Source organism: Stegodyphus dumicola, chromosome 7 (genome assembly GCF_044657685.1).
Source record: "Stegodyphus dumicola isolate Sdum_Otavi_A_Nest chromosome 7, ASM4465768v1".
Lineage (NCBI taxonomy): Eukaryota > Metazoa > Arthropoda > Arachnida > Araneae > Eresidae > Stegodyphus > Stegodyphus dumicola.
The window spans coordinates 27,952,083-27,971,651 of record NC_140774.1 but is presented as its reverse complement, the minus strand read 5'-3'; the positions used below and the strand labels follow the sequence as shown (position 1 = coordinate 27,971,651).

At 31.1% G+C, this 19,569-nt stretch overlaps 1 protein-coding gene across 6 annotated transcripts in view; it reads right to left on the bottom strand.

Annotated features, from left to right (window-relative positions):
• Nucleotides 1-15,027, bottom strand: part of LOC118185495 (extracellular serine/threonine protein CG31145-like) — a 43,114-nt gene extending 28,087 nt beyond the window's left edge. For 2 of the 6 annotated variants that reach the window (XM_035355355.2, XM_085820008.1), the window contains exons 1-3: nt 14,870-15,027; nt 6,863-7,423; nt 1,963-2,193 (exon numbers count right to left, since the gene is read on the bottom strand). In XM_035355355.2, the coding sequence (XP_035211246.1) occupies nt 1,963-2,193; nt 6,863-7,209 (578 nt within the window). In that variant the 5' untranslated portion in view covers nt 7,210-7,423; nt 14,870-15,027. Of the gene's footprint in view, nt 1-1,962; nt 2,194-6,862; nt 7,424-7,624; nt 7,780-7,867; nt 8,034-14,869 lie in introns of those variants that run through there. The other 4 variants (XM_035355356.2, XM_035355357.2, XM_035355359.2 and 1 more) reach the window with 4 other exon arrangements.
• Between the last annotated feature and the right edge of the window lie 4,542 nt (nt 15,028-19,569).

Here is a 19,569-nt window from a genome sequence, read left to right as displayed (position 1 = left end):
TAATGATTTTTATTTGGGCTAAAAACGAGGGTGCAGATAGTTAATTTTCTATTTCAACATCATCTTTTGACCAATTAGAGCAAGCGCAACCAAATTCAAATTTTCAGCAAATAAATTAGCTGCATGGTAGTTTTTGTGACTTTCGCTATGTGTAGCATGAATACAAGCCAGCTTACCTTAAAAAGTCCCCATGAAGGCGTCGTCCCTTTTAAAGAGATAACCTTCGACTGATTTGTCGAAATTCACTCTAATTTACAACAAGAACATAACCGTATTTTGACTTTGTCTTTCGTAAACCTTTCCTCATGGAAAGATCTCGGGACTACATTGTTCGTATCGTATGAATTTTTACTATAGTTTGCATCATGCGTTATTAAATTTGCAGAGAAATGAAGTAGAATTACTCTATTATTTCCAGGCATATAGAATTTTGCCCGAGCATCGCGAGTGTTAAAATTTTCACACAAAGAAACTGCACGCGTGAAAGATTTAAGATGAAAATCACCTGCCCCCCCCTCCCCTCAAAAAATAAATAAAATCTGAAAGGTTTCAGATTTTAAATTACGTCCAAAGTGGCGTTTTGTTAACATCTTGTCTGTTACCCTTATTTATTAAATATCACGTTCTTCGCACTTAATAAAATTCAGTTCAAGAGCAATATCGCAAAATAGTTTTAAATTGAGTAAATCTTTAGAATTTCCGATACAGTGTCTCGCGCGCTGGAGATAAAAATGTTTTTTCTGTACAACGTTGCCATTGCTCGCTTTGAAATCCTTGAATTTGTTAATCAAAAATTCGTTAAAAGTTTACAAAATGTAAAATCTTTAATAAAACAAATTCCAAATTTCAAATTTGGGCTTCCACATGCCTATATTAGTAGGAGAATCACGTCATTCAAAATTCGATGGCTCTATGTACCGTTGTTTTATTACAATGCGAGAAATATACATACATTTATGCAGATTTTTCATTATTTAATTTCTTCAAATGTAATGCAGGACTCTAACATTTGACGGCAACAGTTTGAAAAGTGAAATGAACATTTAGAGTGAACCAACGCAAAACCCCAAAACGAAAACAATAGTTCTTCAGAGACAAAGCCCCTTTTGACTAACATAGTGTTGGAATAAGAATTAGGAACTAATATTTAAAAGACTGCACTTGCCTTCTTCTTTAGCATATTTCATATAGAGGTAGAAACGAATTCAGAATGTAGCAGTCTTCTTAATGCGATTGTCAACACTGGTAGCCGGAAAATAAGAAACCATTACTAACGTTGTTTAACCATTCACTAACATCAAAAGTATATTTCATCACCAATAGTCAATAGATTGTTAATGATGCTTTTGCTGACTAATATCCAATTACCGAAGTTTCTAACATCAAATAATTAAATATAAGTGTTTGAAAAATAAAGTTTAATTCCTCATAACTTTGAAAGAAGAAAAAGCTATCCTATCATCCGGAATTATGGGAAATGAAGGTAACTGGAATTCTACCAAATGTAGTAAATTTTTATCACATTAAATATTTATTTATTTCTGAAGTATAATCAGTCTTTTGGTGTAGTCAAGCATATGCATGACAAGATAACGAGGCATGTTAAAGATACTTTTAAAATTTTAGAAATTTTTTAATTTTAAAAAGGTATTTTTAATTCGCTTTCAGAAATTTTTTATAATTTGGTTGACATTTCCTATTCTGAGATCATTCTCATCATCACGTGAGAGCATTGTCTTCTTGTGAACATTTGTCTACTTTTAATAACGAAACAGAAGATTAAGCTAAATGAACATCATTCTGGCGCATAGACAAAATATTTCATGATAATTGTGAATTCCGGTGCACATTCAGAATGTTTCACCAATGAGATTTCAATGAGATTTCAATTTTCAATGAGAGTGAGCTAACGAAATATTTTGTAAAGGAAAAAAATAAAAAAATATGCAAATAAATAGTTACCTCACATCAATTCCATAAATTTCTCCTATGGTTAATGGTAAATCATTTCTTGAAAGTAAGCTGTCATACTTTTCTGACATATCTGTTAAATGCTTCATCAGATCTGGAAATTTTTCTCGTTCATCGTTTTCAGAATTTTTTTCCAATTTGGTGCAATCTTCCATGTTTCCTCTTCTGAGATCATGCTCATTATCGCGTAATACCGTTATCTCCTTATGAACATTTGTCTGCCTTTAATAAAGAAGCAAACGTTTAAGATAGGCACATATACAAAATGTTTCATACGGGTATATCAGAAGGTGCGTAAAGGCAATGCCTCAGTTTCACTTTCCTCTAATAAGTATTCGAGAAAAGTAACAAAAATTTTGCTTTGTTATTTTAGAAGGTGAATATGTAAGAACTTGAAATAGCGCAAATTAAGATGAATTTAGAAAAGATTTCTAATTTAATTAAATTACCATGATCTTCCAGATTAATACTTATCACTAAGCATTTACCACAACAGTGTAGATGTTAGGTTATTTCGAAGCAGGAGACAAATGTGCAATGCCTCCGCCGGGACTCGAACCTCTGACCTCTCATATACGCGTCCAGTGTGGTGACCATTACACCGCGAAGGCATGCTAAGAAGGCTGGAGAAATACCTTATATACTTCCCCTTCTAAAGGGCGACTGTGGATTAAGGGACCCAGTCGCCAAATCCTGGCGGTGAAGTATCATCATCCACCAACACTTTTAATTGAGCGCCCTTGTAGAGTCCTTAAGTTATTTCGAAGCAGGAGACATGAGAAATGTGCAGTGCCCTCGCCTGGACTCGAACCTTAGACCTCTCGAATACGCGCCGAGTGTACTGACCATTACATCACGAGGGAATACTAAGAAGGCGGAAGAAATACCTTATAAAAGTTTCAGCAAAAATTTAGGGAATTTTGTAATACTTTGCAAATATTAGAGTTTTCCTTGAATATCGAATAAATCAGCGAATTTCGAATTTTTCCTATTATTTTTAAATTATCTATTACGATTGTTAGAGTATTTTTGTATTTAAATAATTATACACTACTTACGTATTAACTATTATTTATTATTACGTATACTATTTATTATACTAATTATAATATTTATTATTACTACTTATTTATTTATATTATTTATTTAAAACATACTCCGCCGTTAGGCACTGCACGGCACAGGAATGATGCCGCGTGGAGGAACTTTTAAAGGAAACTTGCTCATATCTACGTTACACATGGGGAAAACCACGAAAGCCTCCGTGCAGTCAGCCTTGTCGGAGGAACTCGAACCCTGGACCTAATTACCATTGTTCAATGGTTGATGGCCGGTGATGAACCGTATTTTTGGAGTATGAGCAAATATAATTTCTCGAAGCTGTCCTCCTTTGCCTGACGATATCGACAATTAATTTCGTTGCCGAATATTTCTTCTTTAAAATCGTGCTATTTAATGAAGCAAAATTTATCTTCAAAATGGCTTTCGTCTCATAGAAAAAGTGCAAATTTCGAGGCAGACTACCATGGTGTTCTTTACTTTCAGAAAACAAAAATATTTTATGCAAAAAGCTGGAAATATTTGTATAACAAATAAAATCCTTAGAACTTTTACAACACATAAATTATTGATCGATTTACTGATAAGTGGGATTTTTATGGCATTAGAAATGCCTTTGGTTGATAGCAATAATAATGTAAATGTTTATAAAAACTATCATTTAGATACATCATTATTCACAAGAATTAGATGAGTCATAAATTGCATAGATTATAAATGTTATTAAAAATTAAGAATTAAAATAATGCGAGCCCTGCATTTAAATCTTTCATTCATTAAAGCTGCATTAAGTATCAATTTCAAGGATAGATTCGAGAACTCATGCCACATCGAATGGTATGGTTTCGAAATCTGATAATTTGCCAAACAGTGTAGGTTATAAACTAATCATCTTAAAATTTAGAAGGAAACTTTTGCTGCATAGATGATAAATATTCTGACCGCCTAATGCGGCCTAACTCTTATGAAAATTGGAAAGATATAGTTATTTTTAAGCCTGATTTTTTACCATTGAAAAATACGATATATAAGCATTGTCTTGTATTAAAGCAGTATGTTAAGTATAAAATATTTAACATTTTTCTTTTCCTTCTCTCTTTTTTTTTTTTTTTTTGGTACACTTGTAATGTTAATTTTATTAACAGTTAAATTTTAAGTTAAAGTTCCTTTCCTGTCAAATTCTTAACTTCAACTTACTACTTCTGCCCAGAACGTAGTTTTGGAATTTGCTGAGTATTTAATGAGGAGGAGCGGTATTTAAACCACGAAGTTACTTACTGAGTCAGAGAGAATCAGAGTTTCTGATTTACGCGCGTCTGCCTTTTTGGCCGCTCTCTCTCTCAAAGCTGTTATTACGCTCCGCCGTACTCAGGCCCTTGCTAAAGCTTCGTAGTAAAATAAGTTAGGGCCAACTCTAATTGAACCTTGATAGCTTCGGCTATACTTCTTTAGTTAATCTTAGTTTTAGTTTAATTCATAGTCTTTAAGTTCAAGCCCAAGTGCGGGCTTTGCTTGTACACTCGCAGGCGGAGTTTTGTTAAATCTTATTGGAATAATAAAGGGTTAGTAACTCTTCTATCTTGTTGTTTCTTGTCACCGAACGCAAGCGATTATTCGCTTATCAGTTCTTAGATTCCTCACTTCCAACATTAACTTAGAATTCCAAAGTGAGGAACACTACACATTAAAGCTCTGGCATGCTCAGTGCAGGAAGCGAGAGCATTTTATGTACTATTCATGCAAAAATGCACTAAAAATATGCATTTAAATTTTACAAAACGAGTATTCGTTTTAGTTATCCTCGATTTTACCAAAGGAATATTAGTTTCCATAGACTTCAAAGTAAGCTTTTGAAAGTGGAACATATTTAGGCAGATAGCGTATACCGTATATACTCGCGTATAAGTCGATACCGCGTATAAGTCAACCCCCCACTTCGACATAAAAAATTCGTAGAAAATAAGGAACCCGCGTATAAGTCGACCCCCCACTTCCGAAATCGATCGAGAAACTTCGAAAAAAAATTTTTAAGTACTACATTTATTCAAAATCATCTGAGGGAAAAAAGTAAATATGCGAAAAAAAAAATACCTTGGTAAATAAACAAAATCAAAATTCTTCAACGTCCGATTCATGGTCAGATTTCGCCAAACATTTCATAGAACTCTTCTGTCGTCATTGGCTCGTCATACATATTTTTAGTCTCGAACTCTGTTACAATCACTACTACACTCATTTCAGAGGGTATTTCGTTCCAAGCATCTTTAACCCACTGAGCAATTAATGTAATATCGGGCTTTTTAATGTTGCCTCCCTTTGTAAATATTGGTCGACCGGAACTAATCCACTCTGCCCAATATTTTCTAACATTTACTTTGAAGGGCTTATTGAGGCAGACATCTAGGGGTTGAATGACGGATGTTAATCCTCTCGGAATTACGACCACAGTCGGTTTTAGGTGTTTTGTCACTTTTGTCATTTCTTCAGAAAAGTGTCCACGAAAAGAATCATATACTAAAAGCGAAGGTTTTCTGAAAGCTGCTCCCGGTCTTTTATCCCACACATTTTTAAGCCAATCGACTGTTCCGTCAGCATCCATCCATCCCTTTTCATAGGCGCGAACCAGCACACCTGATGGAAACACAACGTTTTTCGGTAAAGTTTTTCTTTTAAAAATGATCAACGGACGATCTTTAAAAATGACTATCTGCATTTCTCTTTTCTTGACGTGTTGGCGAAATTTTTTTATTGCTCGATATTGATCGGTTGTTCGGGGGCCGAAAATTCTTTGGTTTAATCGAAACGTATTCTAGTTAAAGTATGAAACTCTGAGATTAGTTCGTCACATAATTTAAGTCATGAAATTACTTCAAGTAAGTGGCTTATTTGATAAGTCGTCCAATTTGAGCGCGGGAAGAAAACAACTGCATTATATAAAGAAATTTTTGAACTTCCGATTCTTTTAATTTTTTATGGCCCCACGTATAAGTCAACCCCCCCCCCCCACTTTGAAGTCTTTTTTTTGTCCAAAATATCTCGACTTATACACGGGTATATACGGTATTTAAAAAATTAGAACGTTATTTTTATGAAAAGAGGTATTTGTTCAAGGCAAAATGATTTTCCCAAAATGAATTCATTGTTAAAAATGAAGTTTTAATTGGTTAAAAATAATTTAAGAAATCGTATTTCTGTGACTGTGATGGGAATATATATATATATATATATATATATATATATGATTCAGGGAATATATGTAATTCAGATAATATATAATAAGTCAGGAATATAGGCAATTCAGATAATATATAATAAGTCAGGAATATATGTAATTCAAATATATATATGCATTATAATTCAAGAATATATATAATTCAGGAATATATGATTCTGGATTATATATTATAATTCAGAAACGCGTATAGTTAGGAATTCCCGTATATACAATTCTAGGAAGCTGTATTAAATTTCAATGCAGAGTATTTCTAATATTTATAGTTTGTACAAATAATTAAGAAGAACCAAACATAAATAAACGAAACTTAGTCTCAAACTTTTCATAGAAATGAAACCTAAGGTATGTGCTTAAAAATATTCTTAAAAATAAATACTTTTTCATTTTATTTTATAGAACTATATTCTTCCAATATGTAGTACAAGTTAATACATTTATGAATTATAAAGACTCAGAGTTATTAAAATTTTAATTTATAAGCGTATTGTTTAAGGCTAATAAACTGTAATAAATTACATTTTAAGGAATAAATTTATGAAATACTTTATATAAATATTTACACTGAACATTGGAACGAAAAAATTCAAAAACACTTACCTGGATATTAAATCTCTTTTCAATAAATCTACATTTTCCTTTTCACCAAGGTCCACTTCTGCTGCTCGATTGCTATCCGTAACTATTTCCTTTTGTATAAATGATTTGCGTTTTTTCTTATGTTTTCGAGATTTTTTTAGCTTGCGTAACTCAGGCTTCATTTTCTGGAGTTCTTCAAATATTGCTCGTTTGAGAGGTGTGTAGGTTTTAACAGATGTGCGTGGAGTCGAGGTGTCCAAATCAACTAATTTGTTAGATGTATAGACGTAAGAAAATAAACAGATCATAAAAATGGAAATCAATCCAGTTGCCATCAGACTTACGACCAATCGCTGTTTCAGTTTCATTTTTCTACACGTAAAATTCGTCGTACATATTTAAAGAAAATTTCTTAATGTACTGAAAGCTGATATTACTTTAAAAGGCATCAACATTATTAAAGGTTTCTAAAGTTTATGCAATGATGAATTCCGGTTTTTCTAGCATATATCACAGCTACGTCAGATTAATAAAATCTGCCATCACTCTCATAAATCTTAAAGTAATCTTCATGAAGTATTGCTGAAAAATAAGTAAACAACAATTAGATCAGTTCTGAAAGTTTCAAGTAATCGGTTTTTAAAAAGCAATTAAAGAAAAATCTACAGTTCTTCAGTTGTTTTAGAATGTTAACTACTATACATTACTTTTTTCTAAAAAAATATTGAATAGTGCGTCAAAGAATTTACAATAGAACATTTTTTATATAAATAAAAACATTACTTTCATATATTCGAATATATGAAGACGAATAGTTACTCTCAAATGGCTACTTTAATTCTTTCTCACATATTGCAGAACTCTGAGAGAAAAAAATGGTATAGAAACCACTAGCCTCGATGTCAGCTTCTAAAGTTTTCGAGATCTATAAAAAATATTCTACTTTCCATAAATTACACATAAAAAACAATCTCAATCGAAACAAAGCACTGCTTATGTATATGATCCATTATCAGGTTTACTTACTCTTCAAACGAAGAATAATATGGAAAAGCGGAAACCTTTTCACAATATGGGAAAGGTCGAAAAATCAGAAAAAATATATCTGTTGTCGTCATTGGTGACTGCTCGAGATGGCATTTCAGTATTTATTACTCTTCATTGTCCATTTAGAAATCCGTCACGGGCGGGCTGCAACTGTGCAAACTGGCTTGGTGTAATTCTGTATGCAAATAGACGTAGTAGTGCAACACATTAGTAATATATGTGAGCGAAAGAAAGCCTATATCAAGCGCGCAGGTGCTGTTAAAGTAAATCATAAGGAAATACTTCCCCGTCTTGTTTATACAAGCTGAAAGCAATGGTTCCAGAACGAAAGTTTCGTTTCGTCTGCTATCACGCACATTTATGCAGCATTTCATTCAATTTAATTTTTCTTCACTGATTCGCAGAAATTCTAAATATATATTTTATGCAGCCTAAAGATGTCTATTGTCCAAAAGTCAGTTATGAATTTGCTTATCTCAGTTTGTCAAATTATAGGAATTTTTGAGTTGGGTTTTATGGAAAGGAAAATATTATATTCTTTTAAAGGGCGTCCCAGATAAAAATGAGATAAATCTGAGGTATTGTTACGAATTTTGAGATAGATGATTTTAGTGTAATTATATATGAAATTGTACTTTTGTGTGTGATGTAACGTAAAAAATGTAAAGAGCTATGTTGAAAAAGTAAGAATACACGGGCAAGTCCATTCAACATTGAGTAAATGGGTATCTCGGTAATTTGGCGAGAAATCGACGAAAGTCGCCAAACTTGGTGACCATTTGATGACATTTCGGTCTGGTCCCTGTATCGCCGTAATAGGTATTGTAATTGAATAAATGTAATTGATCACTATATTAGCTGCAACCGTAATTCCACCCTCATAGTCTTTGCAGTAATTTCGAGAAGCAGAAAGTCCTAGAAGTATCTCGGCGGCCGGTTGAAAACTATATAAGGCCGAAGAGAGCATCTGCTGTCAGTTAGTTGTTCAGTTATTGTTGTTGCGAGTTGTTAGTTCAACGCGAACTGAAATGTCTCCGGGTTAGCTTCGCTCTTTAGGTGCTCTTTACATTGAGTTGTGTTTAACGTTTTTAGTAGTTTGAAGTGGAACTACTGCTGGTACTCTCTGTGATACTGTAAACACTTGTACGAGTATTTTTGTGGTAAATTTCAGAACTTTGAAGAGTTGCTTTTGATAAAATAAATTTTATTGTCCTAACATCTGACCTGTGTGCATTCAATCTATTACAAGCCCATGCGAACGCAACAGTATTTTAAAGATAACTCCAAGTCACGTAGCATTAAAACTTAAAACATTTAGTTATATTTCAATATGAACCTTTGAATTGTCAGATAAATTATATTTTTGCTTTGTGAAAATTTCACTAGCTTAACAACGATTATATTGTTTCTTTAAAAATTGACTTTAACAAGTCTACTAAACTGAATTATTGTTCAGACATTTTCAATTCGTTCATAAGCTTGCTTTTAAGAATGTTCGCAAAATTTTGGTTCCTGATGCTTAGGGTACGTTGGAAGCATTTATAAATTTAAACGGAATATTATTTTCCTAGTTATTCAAATAGTTATTAGCATTTTTTTAAAGTGGTTTGTAGTCCGGCCGAAACAAAATATCTTCAGTCTGATAACGATGCTTGATAAACGTACTCGTAGTAAAACTTTCCGAAATTCATTGATTTAAATAAACAGAACTATTTGTAGTTCTCTGTAAAAAGACAGGTTTAAGAGCATTGCTCTTTTAATCTATCACCTGCCATACCAAGAATTGTTTTGCGAATTTGGTTTTATCCTGAAGTGCGTAAGCGACAGAACTAGAAAAATATTAAATTATAATACTTAATGACATCACTGAGATTAAGGTATAAAATGAAATACGTCACATAATCCTTCCATGTACGGATGGAAGTATTTGCTTAAGAATTTAAAGTTTATTTTGGAGGAGAAGAAGCTGGAATTTTTTTACTTTAACCTTTTAAAGACTTTTTTTAATATACAATTTAAGCATAAGTCTTCCTTAATTGATCAATTGATTTCAATACATTAAACTCTAGGAGGCACTTGACAAAAAGATATGTCCGGTTTCTCCAAGAATTTCCGTTCAACCAATTCCATGACATATTGGCATCTTTTCTTAAGTATTGATGGCTATCAACATTTTCATAAATCTCAAACAATTTTAAAAATATGCAAGCTGATGTTTTTGATATTTGATTACTTTTGTAATGTTTAACGCAACAATCTTGCTTCTTTTGACATCATAATTATAAAAGCATAATATTTTGTTTTTATTAGCGTTCTTTGTTAAATGAAGTGCCATTTTTAAAACACTTCAAACAGTTTACTCAAAATGCTATTATTTTAAAAGAAATGAAGCGATGGTATCATGGCACCTTAAAACATTTACAAATTTATCTTCATTGCTTAGCATGTAACCAGTGTAGTTGCTCCTTTCTTTTCCGGAACGCACTTTAATACGGATAAATAAAAAATGACTTCCGCTATTCTTTACACTACTAATTTTATATATAATTCAATATATAAGCTTTTTTTTCCTAACTAGAGAATCCATCATATTTTAAATCACCTATTAAGTATTTTGTAAATAACTGTTATAACTATTTTTTCCCTTGACTAGCAGAAACAAGTTTCATTTAATAGAAAAATTTACACACTAAGCATTAAGTTACGAAATACATTAATCAGAAAAAAGTTGTTTCCGGATTAGATTTACATTGAGGATTATTTTCTTTAAAAGTTGAAGTCTTTCACTTATGACAGCAATTTTGGCATAGAAATAAATACTCAATACCTTTTTGGATTACGTGGTGTGAAATACTGCATATTCCGAGAAAACAATTAAACGGAAGAACTCTGTCCAGTTTTGAATTTGTTATGTTATGTATATTAGGTACTACAAAGAAGATTAAATTATTAAATTATAATTGATTATAATTTATAATTTTTTTTTTTTTTTTTAGAACATGAAAGGCATAAGTATGTATAATTAATGTTCACAAGTCTAGCAATAATTTTATCACTTTAGTACATTTATAAGTTCAGTATTCATTTAATGACTTTTATTAATAAGAAAATTCAGTCAAAAATCAGCTCTATTGTTATAAATATAAATCCTATGAAGTACGTAATGAATAGGAATATCTTTATGGAATCAAATTAAGATGAAGACTTTTAAAAAGACTTAGTTTAAACTTCTATGGACGATAACAGATTGTTAAATAGATTAGCAGATTGTTTATCAAAGCCATGTTTTTTCATATAGTTAAAAAAAGCTATTAGCAGATAGCAAATTTAACAGCCTTCATGCTCTAAAGTAAAATTACTACTTCATTACTTCTATAAATTTCAAAAACGATTATCAAATTACTTTTCAATTTTTTTTTGATGCACAAGATGCTGATAGAACAATAAAGCTTTCTGTTACTTGATCTCAATTATATTAATTTCTGGTGAAAAAATGCAAGTCAAGAGATTTAGAATGGACGATAGGATTGAGAAAGGAACAAGAAATAAGAGTAAAATCAATGCATACTGAAACTTACTATTTCTCACATAATCCAATTAATCAGACATTTAGGCAATTTCATATAATATCGTGAACAGCAGATCAAGTTTTCCGAATCCAGAAATCTCATTTTTATTCGATAAAAAGAAATCTAGATTTTAAATGGATTACACTTTCCGGATGTTATGTTCATATTACGTAGGCTAGAAAAGTGTATTTGTAGTACTAAGCAGAACCGAAGTTTCATTTAAAAGAAAAGTTTACACAGTAGGTATTCAGTTACGAAATGCATTCATCAGAATAAAAGTTCTTTCCGGGTTGACAGTTGCGTTTATATTTACATTCTGAATTATTTTCCTTTAAAAGTTAAAGCCTTTTAGTTATAGAGATTTGGTGAATTCAGTGGAAATAATGAAAGTTATAAAGTCATAAATTGCTAGTTTATTGGAAGTACGATTATTTTATTAACTAAACTATGAAGGCGTGTTTATGAACACAAAATTCTTAAAATTGAAATAAAATAACAATTAACAATATATTTATTTCATATTCTACACAATTTTTATTCAAGACTTTGAATTAATACGTAAATTTAATATTTAATTAATTACTAATTTTTTTAACTTCTAACATTTAATTAATTAGTAAGGAAAATACCATTCTTACTGCACAGTGTGATTTGGTTTAAAACGGTTCATGCTTTTAATTTTTAAATTTTTAAATGCTTTTAATTTTTAATAAAAATTCTGAATTAAATATATCTTTTCGAAAATGCAAGTTTGGGTCAAACGATTGTAATAATTTGGCTTTTAAAATATTTTAATTTAGTATTAAATATTTTAATTTTAATATTTAAATTTTAAAATATTTGGCTTTTAAAATATTTAATTTGGCACTAGATGCAAGTCTAGTGCATTAAAATTCCTTCAGTAAAAGTGACTGAGACAATATATTCTCATTAAAGTAGACAAAATAAAAATTATAGCAATACACGTAACAGAAGTTTTCACTATTTTTTTCTATAAAAATCGAAAAAAAATTGCTTGTCAAAATGTTATTCCAATTTGTTAGAAAAAGAATATTTAGAGAAAGAAATCTGAAGATGAATAAACAACACATCGAAAATGGTTTAGCTAGAATTAAAATGCATTTAAAAGAATATTGTACAAAATGTACTTGAAACTTAATAAAGTTGATTTACGAGCTTTTTAGTATAGTTATGTCTCTCTCAATAGAGGTGATTTAAGGCATTTTTAGTACAGTTATTATCTTTACTATGATTGAAAAAATCATGCGTCTGTGGTAATAAAAATGATTTAAGGGTTTGTTCATATAGTTGCTGTCCCTCATGTCATGTTATATCCTTGGAGTTAGAAGTATTTAAAAGTTTTAGTATAATGTAAGAGGTCTTGTGACGCAGTAGCATCACAGGTCTGGGGTTCGATTCCCGGGCTGGACAAGGTTGACTCAGCCTTTCATCCATTGATTTTCATCGCTTGAGTGGATAAAATGAGTACCAAGTTCGCTTGGAGATTAAACACTGAGGGTCCTGCGACAAGCTGACCACTTGTTCAGAGCATATGAATAAGCACCCCGGAACCCACGGTCAAGAAAGCAGATTTCAGGCACTGCAGGCATTGGCCCATTAGAGCTGTTACATCACTGACTTTTTAGTATAATGTATAATGTAAAATTTAATAAATAAATGCTTAATTAAATTGTTATAAATAAAAATTTTCATTAAAGATTCTGATATGAATGTTTTTTTATAACCAGTGGTAATGGGGTACGAGTTTCACATCTGGATCTTAATATTTCTTGCATTATATTTTAAGATAACTAGCTACCTCTGAAAGTGACTAACATTACTTAGAATGTAAATAAACACTGGCATTGAATATCATCTTTTACTGACGAAGACCTCCTTCACCGAAGACCAAAATCACTTGGAACTACATTGCCGTCTTAAAAAGAGTTCGATTTAATTCCATAGTTTTCAAGTAGCGTTTTGGCATCTTAATATTTGATGGAGCTATAAAAATGTCTATGAATGAAATTAATCTCTAACTAGCAAAATGTTAAGTGTTGGAATCAAATGATAAAATAAATGGGAAAAATGAGTTATTTTAGTAAAACAATTCAATCATATTTGCTCTCATTATCAGACTGGAATTTGGGAGGAACAATGTATGCAAGGGCGAAAGGCCTATTTGAGTGGCCTCACTTCCTGAATACTTTTTTGAGCAGCTTTTTCTTTCAGCTTATACACTCAAGTTAAATATTTAGATTAACATCTTTTTTAAAATCAAAATTTGCATTAAGTTTCATACTAAGATAATTACTATGTATTTTGCAGCAATTCAAATTAGAGTTTCGACTGTCTTATTATGAACTGACAAATATAGAGTAAAAAGTATCAAAACTTTATTTCTATGTGTTAATAACTCATCTAACAAAATGCAGTTAATTGATTTGAAGCTAATTTTAATTACGTAACTACAGAGGAATCTCACATAAATGAACTAACTCAGACCGCAGCCAGTTAAGACATGCAAATAATTTGGATAACTGGACTGGATAAACATCGGATAACTGGATTCGGATAAACATCGGCTTAGGTTTTACTTTTATTAAAATTAATCAAAGAAATTATTTTTCTGTTAGGTAACGCAAATTGCTTTGCTTATATGTGTTTAAGTAAAAAGTAAATAAAATTCTGCGTATCGTACACATTTATCTAGATTAATTTAATAATTACTGAAAGGAGTACATTTTATTTTAAATTACTTAAATCAGCTGAACGAAATAAGTAAGTAAATTGAGAACAAACTAATATTACTTTACTTAGCTAAACAGAAGAAAAAGGGATTCGGATAACTTGGATTACAAATAAATAGAGATATATTTTTTTTTCAGTTTGGTTGCATATTTTATCTGTAATCTGTGTATAAAGTTACAAATGCGTTAATTACTATATAAAGCATTCAGTTATTCCGGCGGAAATTTCTTTCATTTTGTTGTAAATAAAGATAATAAAGCACATGTACTTAATGCGTATTTCAGATAAAGATGAAATTAAATGCCAAATGTAGTTCTTTAACTGATATAGTATGAAATTTGAATATGTTCTACAGAACCATAAATACAATTTTAAGTTTGTGAGCACTTTTGAAATGTAATCTCTTATTTGCGTAAAAGATTGTAACAGTTATAAGATAAAATGCAATCAATAATGTCAGTGAAATGGATGAAAGGATCCAAATAAGCATAATAATTCGAAGTATATTAGAAATAATAAATAAACCTTGATTCTGAAATTCTTGAAGGGCATACCATACTAAGTATAACTATAACATATTTTTATTAAAAATCTCAATTGAAAAATGGCTATGACTGTTATTGTTTATGTATCAATGATATGAGGATGGGTATTGACTTACTTAAACATGATTTAAACGAATCCATGAAAAGTTGGGAAAACTATGCTGCTTCCGATGATGACAAAAACGAAGCACCCGTCATATACAAGCAATATTATATGACGTGGATGGAATCTTAACATATTTCTACGAAAAGTACGAAGTTCATAATCCACAGTGTAATCACTTGGCGGACACTTCTCAGTTATCGCTTTGGTGTTCGATTAGCAGCCAGATTGAGGTTTTCGACACGAAAATCGCTTATCTGAAAGACTGTCTCTCTCCCGCTGAATTTTTTTGTTTTGTTTTATTTTGAATTCGCGTTTTTGATTTCGAGTAGAGGATAGATTTCATTTTCATCGCTTCTCGCAACTCTGGGTTTGTTTTCGAGAATGGGCCTGATCCGGGTGGAATGAATTATAACAACGATTAACATGTCTGGAATCCATGACGCCGGCAAGCGCGCCATTTGCTTTAACATCAACATCCTGTTAAGTAAAATTTATGTAAATTAATTAGTATTTGTAGCTGAAAATGATATCGTCAGTGCAACTATAACATAGTAGTAGTTTTGAATGAAGGAGGACACGTAATTCTGAAGCAAAAATGGAGGGATTATATTTATTAAGTTGTACAGTCAGTCGATGATTAAACCGGCTCTGTGCAACAAAAGTTTGTATAGTTTATTTGTAAAAGTTTGTAAAAATCAATCATGCCCTTGCTATGATAACGAACCGCGAATCTTCCGGTTGTTAGCTGGACTTACTACTAGTTACACCCCCAGAGGGCGCACGAGGAGATATGGTAGTTTTTATCTGTTTATTGCGGAACGATGAAAAACATACTACCTCACTACCACAAATCAATAGCATAAAACAAAAGTCTCTACATAAAATATGAAAAGGAAAATAAAATTGCATGATATAATACCAATGAGGGAAATAATGTCTACCAGATCTATCAAAAATACGCAGTTGACATTTTTTTACCCAGGTTTAAACTCAGTGACGTTTTTCAAGTTTTCTTGCATATATTATTCTCTAGTACTATTTAAAATCCCGTATCTCATCTGTAATAATATTTATTCTTCTGTTATTTACAGTGCATTCTATTTGTTTTTAGCATTGATTTAATTCAAGTAACCACATGGATTTATTCTATATATTAAATTGCTTGAATATATAGGTAAAATGTTAGCAGCATTTGTCTATTAATTATAGTTTGGTTCTTACTTTCTTCTTTACTGTATTTTTTAAATACTGTCGGATAAATTAAGATTTTGAATTAATCGCCGACATTGTCCTCGGTATTGCGGCGCTTAATTCTCCCACCTTCCTAGCATGCCTTCGTAGTGTGGTGGTCTGCACACTGGGCGCGTATTCCAGAGGTCCGTGGTTCGGTTCCCGGCGAAGGTGTTGGTCAGTTTTCATCTTTCCTGCTTTCAAAAAATACCTAGTGTCTCTTGAACTGTATTGTTAAAATTTAAGATACTTCAGCTTGTTAGTTAAAGGACTAAATGAAAACTGTAAATTTGTGTAGTAACTTCGGACGTTATTAATTGTCTTAAAATATTGACAATAATAAAGAAATAAATTTTACATTATACTCAAATTTACTTCTTAATTGATTAAAAACGTATTAAAGACAAGAACCAATTCTTATAATTTTGGTTATAAAAGTAAGAATTGTGAGAAACCTAGATATGTCGAATTAATACAAAAGAAAATTTAATAGAAACCAAGAACCTTGGCCTTTTTACTGAACAGCTGGATCTAACGATTGCGTGCATTTTCAACGATTGCGTGGGAATTAAGTCCTCAGTTTGAGCGTGTTCTATTAAAAGCATTACCTAATTTTTTTTGGTTCCATGATTTCTCGGATCACAGCATTTAATCTATAAAGTAAAACGATCGAAAGACTTTATCGGCTTTTTAAAAGCCATTATTGTACTTCATGGATAAGGTCAAGAAGTTCTGTTTTTTATTCTGCTTCTTTTCAGATGGGGCAATCCTAGAGAATATTAGAGCTATTTTTATGCTGATGGTAGTTTACGAGTCTCATCTTCATCCTGCAATTGATGTTTAGTACAACAACCATAAATTCCCTAAATCCAAATATAGTGGCTTTTAAAGAGGAAAAAAATGAAGTGAGCCAGTGTTGTTAATTTCTGAAATAAATTTCTTCTTTTCCCATGAATTAATATTCGGGTTATTTCTTAAGTTCTTACAAATCGTTTCTTTCGTTTTGAAGCAATACTATATTATTTTTAATTGTCTAAGACACTACTAATACATTCATAATTTATGAAGTTTTACACTTGGAGCTACTAGATATTCTTTGATATTCCTAACTGTTTTACAGATCATTTTGGCTGACATGGTGGCAAAGGCTATATCAACCAGTCTCTCAATTTCATTCTTAATGAATGCATATAATGTTTTACATAACATATTATCGCTATATGTTTATGTTATCGCACTTTTGACTTACACAGAATTTAATTCCCTTCCCGTACTACGTTTAAGTATATTTTGATGCGTATATAATATTCCGCAAAGTGGTTAAATCTTTCAAAACTGTAAATTTCAAAAGTGTCCAGTTCGGGTTCGAATCCCATCGAATGGGCTGCTACATGGATGTTTTAGTGGCTTTTTGTAAGTGTAATTGAAATATACGAAGATGTTTCCGTTAAAATTTCTCTTTCGAAGGCCTATTTTCTTAAGGCAAACATCGGCAAAATCTCTGTTTGATTCCCGATTAAAATTCCAGCAAAAGAGCAGTCTAAAGGTAAACAGTTTTTTCCATGTGTAACTTGAAAATGAGCTAGCTTTACTTAAATAATCCTCTCCGAAGGCATTCTTCTTCCAAGATAGCTCTTACATGTTTGCCAGAATCCAATAACCCAATCCATCCCTTAGGCAGAATGTCCTCGTGTGCTGTTCGTTATGTAAACAAACAAACAAGTACATAATTTAGTTTAAAATCATGCATAAAGCAAACTTAGATTGGCATAGATTTTGAATAACTGTGCCGATTTCGCAGGAGATTGGGCATAGATCCTTCTTCTTCATGAGTAGAAAAAAAAAAAAAAAAAAAAAAAGGCTTTTCTTTTTCTTTTTTTTCTGAAGAAGGAAAGATATCTATGCCTGATCGCATTCGAAATCGGCCGAAGTTTATTAGAAACCTACGCCAATCTAAGATTTACGTTTTCCTAATTTTAAATTTTACACTGATTTTACATATATTTCTTCTCCAATTACATCATTCAGTGTTACAGGCTAAAATTAGCTTATCTGATATCTGGTTTTTAATCTTTTATAATAGGAAATGAAAAATTTGTCATGTCATGAAACAGCTGATGAAGGTTTCAAGAAAAACGAATTTTTGAGTTAAAATTCCTGATAGCTTTTGTGTGTGTGTGTGTATGTGTGGGATCAGAAACTTTCGTGGTTTTTTTTTTTTTTTTTTTTTTTTTTTTTTTTTTTTTTTTAACATTAAATCCAGACAGAAAGGTAAAATATTTAGATGTTTCTCAGGAAGACAAATTCAGTACTGTTTAAAAGTAAAAATGTTCACTGTAAACTGCAATTTAATACGTTAGATATTAGTATAATATTTTTTGTGTAACTGAAGCAAAAAAATGTTGATTACAAACGTGCACTCTTCAAACTTGTTTATCTTTAGTTTTTAAGCATCGTTATGTTTTGATCTATATTTCTAACAATTTTTGAAATAAATATAACTGGTTGAAATTATCGTTACATTGTAAGGTTATATTTATGTATTAGACTATAACCATTAGTTTATTTCTATGTAAGGTACATGTTTTTATATCTTTAAACTTGAAGTTTCTTAGACCAGCAAAGAAATTTTCTTTCCGTATAATGGGAATAAATATCAGCTTTCTTTCAAAATCCGTTACAAACGCTTTCCAATAATGTCATAGACTCCTTTCGAAATTTGCCACAATAAGTGAAACAATTACGTTTCAGTAATTCATATTTCATTATAATTTCTCAGCTTAATACAACTGTAAAATTTATTTAAATTAACATATATTTATTTTTGTGTTAAGTCTGTTTTATACTTTTGCTTTCACAGTCAGTTTCACGGAAATGTAAATTAAGTGGGTTTTAAATAGCAAGCGAAAATGCAAGTTAAAAAGAAAGATTTGAAAACGCAAATAGTGGTGTTGAAATCTTTTGTAACCTGCCCGCCTGGTTGGCTGTGCTGTTTCAGATGTTTTCGGGATTTTGGTAATGTTTATAACTTAAATAATTATGCATATTAGGAATTGGGCTGCTAGGTTTAGGGTTTTAATTTACTATTGGTTTTGTACGTGCCTAACTTGTATTTTTAGACCACGCAAGAAATGGTGATTATGTTGTCTCATTTTAACTCTTATATCTACCATTCGTAATACAAATAAACTTTTAGTTTCATTTTTACGTTTGTCGTATTCAATGAGTATTTTGGATATAGTTAAGGCAATGAGAAACAGTTTAGTTTAAGTAAAATTAAGTTTAAACTTACACATCTACAAGCCTGAAAATACAAATATTATCAATGAAAAATATAGGATCGTTACCAATGAAAATAATACAGATGAAAAACGTTTTATCATAGTTAAACAGGAAGAGAAGCAGAGTTTTCTTCATTAATTAACTATTTACACTACCTCAAGTGAAATATAATAAAAGGTTATTTTCTATGTAAACTTT